We start from the raw sequence: 9,393 nt of genomic DNA on the forward strand, positions 1-9,393 counted from the left end.
AATATTATTTTATAAGATTTTTTTAGCCAAGCAGCCTAATAGTGCACTAGCCTAATCCGGATACGATTTTTATTCATAGCTATAATCACAATAACTAGTGTCTATACGGCCCGGGACCACCTAAGAAAAGGTTGTCAATAATGTAAATTTCTAAGAAACCAAAATAAACACCTGAGAAAACATTTACCGTAAAATGGGGTGAGTAGGGTCAAAACTGAAATTCAAACCTCGATGTCATTTTATTTTTACATATGAAAACTGAATGGTGTATATAATAAGTGTTCCGGACGTTTGTATTTTAGTTTTTATTTTATTTTGGGTAGTTCCATTTCATAACTTTGACGATAAAGAGGAAAATCCACCTCACCCCGTAGTGCCTCGTATTTGGGGTGAAAAGGGTTTTCATACAAAGGTGATTTTGGAAATTTGTTGGATCGACTTTTTTTTATTATGCGTATTACTATAGCTCCATTTTAAATTGGAATACATTATTTTTGTAGCAGTAGCCTTAAAATCCCTTCTCACCCCCCTCTCAAACCTTCTCTCCCCATTCATACCCACCTCTCCCCGCGAAACCTACTCACCCCGTTTTACGGTACTTACAATTTCAAGCCTACGTTCACAGTTTTGTTTTACTGAAGAGCTTTCAAAGTTGGTTTCCCATAGGTACTTCGTACTCGTCCGACTTGCTTTAACTAAATTATACTGAGCCTAGTGCCCCCTGCGCATAACAGACTCCATTACCAAACAGTGCCGTGACAATAGTACACAGTTGAGCAACAAGATATAGAGAAATAATTATAATAAGGATTGTACAGCCTTTTGGCGCAGGTAGGATAGGTAAGGTAGGTATTATATTTGGGTAGTCGGTTTTGAGAAACATCACTTTCTGTATTATAACTACATTTTTCTGGGATCTTTAGGAGCAGTCGTCTTCTACGAAAGTCAGTAACTGATTATATACCTAAACCTTTACACCCAGTCATACAACCCTTGTTAAGTATGAGTATTTCTAAATAAATAGTAACAGATTACGTACATTTAAGAATCGCATCGATGGATTCGTGTTATTTAATTTGTTATCTGAAATTAGCTAGCTAAATTCTTATTAAAAGAACATGGTTACAATATTTAAGAACGGTGTTCCCAATACATATATCATTTAGTGTCGTCCGAATAACGGATCCACCCAAAGGAAAAATGAAACTTGACTGACAAGTTTTTAGGCCAGGCCGATTTGTGGTAGGTACTTTCGGTTGTATCTTATTTCGTATATTTCGCTCTCCGTTAAAATAAATAAATCTCCTTATAAACTTGCTTACTGGCATTTCCATTGGCAATGAAATCCCACACGCGTACAATACGAAACGGAGTATGTCAGGTTATGAACTATATTATTTATAATCACCACATTAACTACTGCTACAATGACACTCACCAAAAAAAAAATTTAGTTTTTAAAAATGTTTGAACTACGCTCTAGCCGTAGTTAAAAATAACCTGTAGGTATAGACGATATTGTGATATTGTTTTTAAACTGTGCACCATTTCGATGGGATGCCATGGAAAATATTTCCGGTTCCGAACCCCTCTTTTGCCTTCTCTCATCGTTTTTTCGATCCCTCTCGATCATTGTCATTCCTATTTATTTTTGTAATGGGCTACCATGATTCATAATGACGCCGGCTGGTAACTGAATGGAAATATATTGAAAGCGTTTTAATAAAATGTTTTTTATTTATATAATAAGTATCTACGCGGTTTCTATATAATAAGTATCTTTTTCAATTAAGTGCTATTAGGTAGATAATGGCCACTTAAGTAGAATATGTATATTTACTATAGGGTATATTTACTATATTAAATAGGTAGGTAAGTACTTATTACAAAAGTGCCCCCGTAATTTACTGTATTCATATTAAGACTAATAAAAACAATCATAAAGCCAAAACCAAATAAATACAGGGTACATATGAAACGTACTTAATATATAAACGAGCAAAATTCTCACCGTTGCCGTCAATTACAAATCGTTAATCGTAACTCTAGAAAACAATTAAATTAGCGTCTTATTGTAAAACTATGGTTCGTTTAAATGTACCTTAGGTAAAATTTACTATGCTAGAACAAATCTAATCAATAGGAGTAAAGTTGAGCCAGATATCTCTGTCGATAACCCTAGCGAAGCCGAGGTCAGTTTTCGGAAGCCTAGGTGAAGTCTTCGAGCAAGGGCGGACTTGATACTTCAATAGGATGCGGCGAGCAATGCTGCTAATAATGCGTTTTGATAATTCCTCACCTGAAAAAAATTATTCAATAAATAATATTTAATTTTAAAAAGGTTGATAATTGGCTCTGTAATTCTATCTAAAACGTTTAATATATCTTTCATAGCCGTTGGAATTCCTTGTATAAATAAATAAATAAATAACATAATAATAGGTATAGTTAAAGTGCCTAACGTAGATTTTTAGTCGGCCTGTTGCAAGACCTACGGTTGTTATGTACCGTTTTATTGTGCGTGTGTCCGTGTCAATTGAATTTTCCGGGTTAAAGGATGACTCACGCTAGACCGGGCCGGGGCCGGGCCGGAGTCTCCGGGGCTTCGTCTAGCGTGAGTCATCCTTAAAGCATTCACTACCTATTAGAAACCGTGAGCTATAAAATGGTAAGGATGTGAACGCACATAATGTCAAGTAACACAAGGCAGCTGAATATTGTTTGAATAATAGAGCATGCCGTACTGTAAGCTGAATAAGGTAGGTGAATAATGTCTGCAACAGCGCTGTTATACAGACGTTATACAGAATATTTGGGCACAAATTGGGCATCTTACAACTGACTAACAGCAATGAAATAGCTGTATAAGGGCCACTTGCACCATTCGACTAACCCACCCCGACTAACTGGTTAAACATTGAGTTACCATGGTTACCAGTACAATTTGACACTGGGTTAACGGTTTAACCGCTTAACCCCGGGTTAGTGGAGTGATGCAAGTGACCCTAAGTGTGTGCATAGTGGTGAATCAGCTGAATAACACTTGTAAGATACACAATGAATCAGTTATTCACACGTTATTCAGCTTTTGGTTCAAAAGTGAATTTTTACAGAAAATATATACAGATATTAGCACTAAAATACAGAAAATGTGTGTTAAATCAATGATTTGTCTTCCATTTTAATTTGTGAATTCGTGTCAAAGTGTAGTTTCTGAAGTGAATACAAAATAAAGAGGACATCACCATTGATATTGATTTGATGTTTACATAACTTCAATTTCATTGCGCACGCGACTTTACTGTAAATATATACATATATACTTTTATTTAAAATTTTAAAGCGCCGCGTAAATAATGCACTGTTTAAAAAGAAATATATAAATTCTACTAGTCCACTTTTATATTTGTAATTTATTTGCGGTGTTTAGATGTTTTAGTGATAGAAAATGTACTTTATCAAGTTATGCTATGATAAAACTAGTTTTATAAATGAATAAAAATGGGTTGTTCGTTTCATTTTGAATTCCTATTTAATTGTAGAGGTTAGAATATGAGCAACCGTAATGGCGTCCGACTGTGCTGAATATAAGCTGCTGCCACAGCTATTATTGTGCTAAATTTCTGAATAAGCATTCACATTAGTCACGTTACTAAGCTACATTTTAGATAATAATGGTTTTAGAACAACAAGTTTTGAATAAAGGGGCCCACTGATTAACAGTCCGCCGGACGGTATCGGCCTGTCAGTTGTTCGGAACTGTCAAAATTTTGTTCTAACTGACAGGCCGTTACCGTCCGGCGGACTGTTAATCAGTGGGCCCCTTTACATCAGTATAATAGTAATTGTTTTCTCAATCTTAAACCCTATTAGGGTTCTATACACAAATAGTAAAAACCACATCGATCCTCACTAGTTTGATGAGAAATATTGTAGGTATGTAACACGGGCGATATTCAATCCTACTTCCTACTAATATTATAAACCCGATATAGTATTTAAGTATCAGTTCCGACTAATAGTAGGTAAAGGTACACGCAACGATGTACGACGTGAGTACGAAGATGTGTATAGTATGAGTATAGTATGGTGACGAGTATGGTATGGATATGAATATGGTATAGGTGCGAAGGTGCGTGTATAGTAGCGGGTATGAGTACCTAAAAGTATAGTTTGGTATGGGCAGTATTATATAGGTATGAGTACGAGTATAGTGTGGGATAGTGTGGAGTAGACCCACGACCCACTGAAAACCTAAAAACAGTCTGTTCAGAATCAAGAGAATTGATTGCGCTATATTTTAATGGGGGTGATTCTTTTATTTTTCACATACCCAGTCTACAAGTTTTTAATGCAACAATATCAATAACTAGCATTTGACACGTTGTTTGTCAACTAGCAACACCCTTAACTGGCCATTGGTAAACTTTATCTCGTTGCAGTAAGGTATGCAAATGGTCAGTTAACAGTTTTTACGATGGTAGCTAGCAATTGTTTTACGTCACTAAAACGGCAAAGTATCTTGTTGAAAATTACCAATCGAAGAGAATTGTTAAGAAAAATCGGATTAAAGAATAAATACACAAGATGCGTTTAAAAAAAACAAGCTCAACCTCAAGGCAATCAGGCTCAAGTAGCACCGTGTATAAAGCTACGGAACCCTCTCCACCACGCACTTGTTAATACTAAGCAGTACTTTGAATAGCGCTTCTCATTGCGTTCATTTTGCAGCTTTTAGCAATGAAAGTGTTATTCTAGTATGTATTATTCAGACGTTATGTCTATAAAAGTCATAATTAACCCATATATGCAGCTACTGAATAACAAATAAGATGTGGATTTCATTACAGCTTCCAGTAATAGCGTCAACCTTTATTCAAAAACTAGCATTGAAACAGAAACTACAACCGCTTTTATACAGTTAAAAGTCTCCACCGACGCTTATTTTCAGCATTTAGTAGCCACTATCACATTTTTCTTAATATTGTCTGCTTAATATATCACTACACAGAATATACACAGCTAATTGCTGCTTATGCTGCTATTATGCAGCTTTTAGTAACCACAAATGCTTTAAGCTGAATAATATCTGACTAACTGTGTAAGAAATATGTATTATTCAGCTTTAATATGCAAAACCGACACTATACAAAATGTATTCAGCATAAATTGGTATACAGACCTACATATTTTTTTATTCCGAAGTTAGTAATTTCCACCGCTTATACACAAAAATTATGGAATCTTAATTTGAATAAGATGATAATTTTACTCTATTATCCTGCTTGTGTGTTACTTGAGGTATTATACCTACGTATCGCAGGCAATAAAATGTTTTATCTACACACATATCAAAAACCCTCCATGATGCGTTCAAAAATCGCATATTACGGCCAGTATAAAGATGAACAATTTTTATTTTAGTTAGTTTTAGTTTAATATTCAATGTTATAAACTATTTTGTTAGAAGTACTCTCGTCCTCTGAAAAACGAAGGAATTTGATTTGACCTCTAGGTATCAGTCGAGATGACTTTTTATTCGAAATGAAAATGTCAATTGCAAACATTGTGATCAAATGACGCTATGGCGCTTGTAACATGTGGTTACTGAAGATGTTACGGGTAATGTTAGAAGGTCGATTAAACTCAAGTGTACCCGGGTATAATCTGTATTCGACGTTCACCCGTACACATCTAGGTCTACCCAACACTGACTTGGTAATGGTGAAAAAGTTGATTTAATACTAGGTATACCCAGGTAAACTTAAGTTTATTTAAATTAAGTATATCCATGTTATGGGATGGGTAATGCTAGAATATTAACTAAACCTAGGTTTAACTGGGGTAGGTAACTTAGTATTACCCAAGCTTTTTGGGTAAAGTCCGAATATGAAATAAATAATAATATGTGTTCGGCATTTACCCGTACACACCCAGGTTCACTCAACGCTGGCACCGCCAAGAACAACTAAAAGTGTTAAGTGTTAAGGTGCGGTTCGGTCCATGGGGCCTAATTCCCCGAATGTCTAGTCGAGTTACCTCAATTCCCCGAATGTCCAGTCGTCATACGTCCATTTACTGAAACGACTAGTGTCCACAAGCCTAATTCCCCGAATGTCTAGTCGTCATACGTCAATTACTTTTTAGTTGTTCGCTAGAACGCAAAATGACCACATTATTTTTTCCGTTTTACCTTAACTTTATAGCGATGTCGACGGAGCCCCGCTTACGCGGTGCTCCTATTCTGTGCTGTTTGGCCTTCGGCCATTTGAAGAAACCTAACGAACCTAACCTACCTATATCAAAAGTGGTGATATAAAAAGTGGTCATTTGGCATTGGAACTAGACATTCGGGGAAATAGACACTCGTGGAACTAGACGATCAAAAAAATTAGACAAACGTGGAAATAGACAATCAGGGAAATAGACATTCGTTGAAAACAGACATTTAGGGAATTAAACATCATGGACCGAACCGGTTCGTACTAGTAGTGCAGCTGCGGTCAGAAATGGAATGTTACCCTTAAGGCGTACGCTGTCAAAGTAGGTACCTATTGTCAGGCGTGGAAGTGACGTTTTTTTTTTGTGTTTTTGTTCAAGACGTAAAGCGTTCAAAAGGTTAAACGTAAGTACATAGGTACCTACCTACTTACACGTTCGTATTCGTAGTTTTGCATTGAATAGTATTCAAAACGATACTTATACTGATTTTGGCGAACTAATAAATCCCACTTACCAACACATTTCCTAGGGCCAGCTCCAAACGGTACATATGCATAAGCGTGCTTCAACTTTCCTTCATCAAATCGATCTGGGTTAAAGACTTCAGGTTTCTCGTAAAATCTTTTATCTTGATGCAATGCTTCAATAGGAATAGTAGCAGTCAATCCTCTGTCAATTACGAGACCATCCGGAAATTTGTACATTTTTGTACATTTTCTAGATGCAGTAGAGTACGCTGGATGCAGTCTTAAAGTTTCTCGTATGACTTTATCTAAATAAACTTCGCAATCTTCACCCGATCTACAAAGGCGTATCTTTTTTTGAACCTCAGGATATTTAGCTAATTCATAAAACAAAGCAGTAAGCACATTTAGACACGGAATATAACCCTCTGTAATAAATGAGGCCAGAATTGAAACTGCTAACTCAATGTCGGAGTCTCTTTTGCGCTTGCTGTGTTTTTCTTTAATGTCCAATTGAAATTCGGATCGTATCCTCTTGACTTCCTTCATTAAATTTGATTTTTCAAGTACCTCGAGGGATTTGTTTACCGTTTCTCCGGGTAAAGTACTCAGGCCAAACAATAAATACAGAGACGGAAAGACGTTCTTTAAATAGGTCTTAAACTTTTCTGCTAAGGTAGGTTTTTGAACAGCGGATCTAAAACTCTGTATAATTTTCTTCTCGTTTCGCGAAAAATCTTTGTTTAAGAGCAAGTATTCAAACGTTCCATCCAATATATCAGCTAGAAACTGTTGAACGTTAGTATCTCCATTGATTCCTGACAAATAGCCGTGCAAACTGTCTTCAATTTCATAAGGCATGCTTTTCAACAATGACTCCATTCCTTCGCGCATTACGGTCCATTTTTCTCCCTCCGCGTAAAACAAATTGTTTCGTAAACAAACATCCTGAGATTTGTCCAGGCCAAGGCCCCTGCAGTGGAAACTTGCAAAATCCGTACACAACATCTTCTCAATTACATCCGGATCTTTGACGATCAAATCTGGGATTCTGCTTTTGATGCAACCGTAGAGTCTTTCATCGGGATGTTTAGCGTAGAGTTTGTTTACTTCGTCGGTGGTATTTCTCAATCCAAGAACTCGATGATAGTCACTCCCGAAGAAAGGCACTGCTATTTTGTAAGATATATGTCGAACATACCAGTAACTGAAGTATTTGGTCACATAGTCGAATGTTAGGGCGACGATGAGAACGCCGAGCACGCTGAAGTTAAGTAAGAAACTTTCGAAGAACATTGTGCGTTTGCACCGTGTGAGTTGTAAACAGTTACTGCGGATGCTGGCCGCTCCGTGGGCCATAACGGTGTATCTCTTAGGCACTATGCTGCTACGTACGGGTTTCGAAGGTTTTCGTCAGAGTGCCATTGAACCCGAGAGTATGTAGGTTATAATCTTTCAATGTAGGTAAAATGTAATATTTAGCGACTAGGACTATTGACTTTTGTTTTATGTTACGATTGTTATTCTTAAACTGATATTAATAACATAATAACTAGAAATTAAATTGACTTGTTAGAGTCTGGCTACTGAAATATTACACAAATGATTGGCGGGAAATTCATAAAATCTTGGGCTGGTCACACTTCGTGTAGTAGGAATTATAGTTTTGATACTAGAAAATATTTTTGATTTTCTGTGCACACGTAAGGTACCTAAGGAAATAAGTTAAATATACGTTGACGTGCACTCAAACTCAGCTCACATAATTTCTACCACTATTTAAAGTACAGTCAACGACAAACACATAAGTTTACGTTCCAATGTTTTGATTTTATTGATATTTTTCAGAACTTCTAATTTATCTGTTTTTTACACACTTGTCCTGTTTATGAGCTTCAGTGGCCTATTTTATAAAGCTACAAGTTACAATTTTCAAGCGGAAGTCTCTTTCTAACCCTATGTGTTAGAACGAGACTTCCGCTTGTAAATTGTAACTTGTAGCTTTATAAAATAGGCCACAGGTATTAATCAATTTACGTACTTAATCAAACTTATAGGGAAATGTTAGAACTAGTGCTTAAAGTATCAAAATATGAATAGAGCACCTACTAAATTGTTTACGACTTGTAAACATTGCAGTTTTTCGTTATAAAACGCTTCACGTCGACTTCGCACATTGTCGTAATTATTTACGAGCTTAAATAATAATTTGCGGACCACACTCGGTATAGTCATTATTAATATTATTTAAGTATTATTTAAAATAAACGCCTTATAAACCGCGAACAATTTGAATGAATGACATAAATTGACAACAGACTTTTAACTTTTTTTAAAAGCATAGACAATTGGTGATACCACAAGGAAATATCTGTCAACAAAATTTGGCTAGCCAGACTCTATCAAGACGACAGCCAAACAAGTTTAGTGTTTAACGGTATCATGTTTTTTGGATTAGGTAAGTAGGTAAATCAACTGCAGAACATAGGTGTTAATTAGGTAGAGGTTGTGAGTATAATACAACATTCTTACCTATCTCCGACTAGCACTCGGCCGGTTTTTAGGGTTCCGTACATCAAAATGAAGAAACGGATCACTCGTTCAACTGTCTGTCTGTCCGTCTGTCACAGCCCATTTTCTCCAAAACTACTGAACCAATTAAGTTGAAATTTGGTACACTTATGTAAGTTTGTGACCCAAAGACGGA

The 9,393-nt window shown here is 36.2% G+C and overlaps 1 protein-coding gene across 1 annotated transcript; it reads right to left on the bottom strand.

The window, feature by feature from the left end:
* Positions 1 to 2,042: 2,042 nt before the first annotated feature.
* Positions 2,043 to 8,155, bottom strand: LOC134800389 (cytochrome P450 6B1-like). The gene is made up of 2 exons (XM_063772905.1): positions 6,737 to 8,155; positions 2,043 to 2,299 (listed from the first exon to the last, which is right to left on the bottom strand). Exons 1-2 carry the CDS (start codon positions 8,043 to 8,045, stop codon positions 2,133 to 2,135), a joined length of 1,476 nt encoding a protein of 491 aa, XP_063628975.1. The 5' UTR covers positions 8,046 to 8,155; the 3' UTR covers positions 2,043 to 2,132.
* Positions 8,156 to 9,393: the final 1,238 nt, after the last annotated feature.

Source organism: Cydia splendana, chromosome 1 (genome assembly GCF_910591565.1).
Source record: "Cydia splendana chromosome 1, ilCydSple1.2, whole genome shotgun sequence".
NCBI lineage: Eukaryota > Metazoa > Arthropoda > Insecta > Lepidoptera > Tortricidae > Cydia > Cydia splendana.

Bases quoted from the DNA above. Each gene is read 5' to 3' on its own strand.
- LOC134800389 (XM_063772905.1), bottom strand. From the start codon at position 8,045: ATGGCCCACGGAGCGGCCAGCATCCGCAGTAACTGTTTACAACTCACA. The intron at 2,300-6,736 runs GTAAGTGGGATT...AATTTTTTTCAG, and splicing joins TGGCCCTAGGAAATGTGTTG to GTGAGGAATTATCAAAACGC.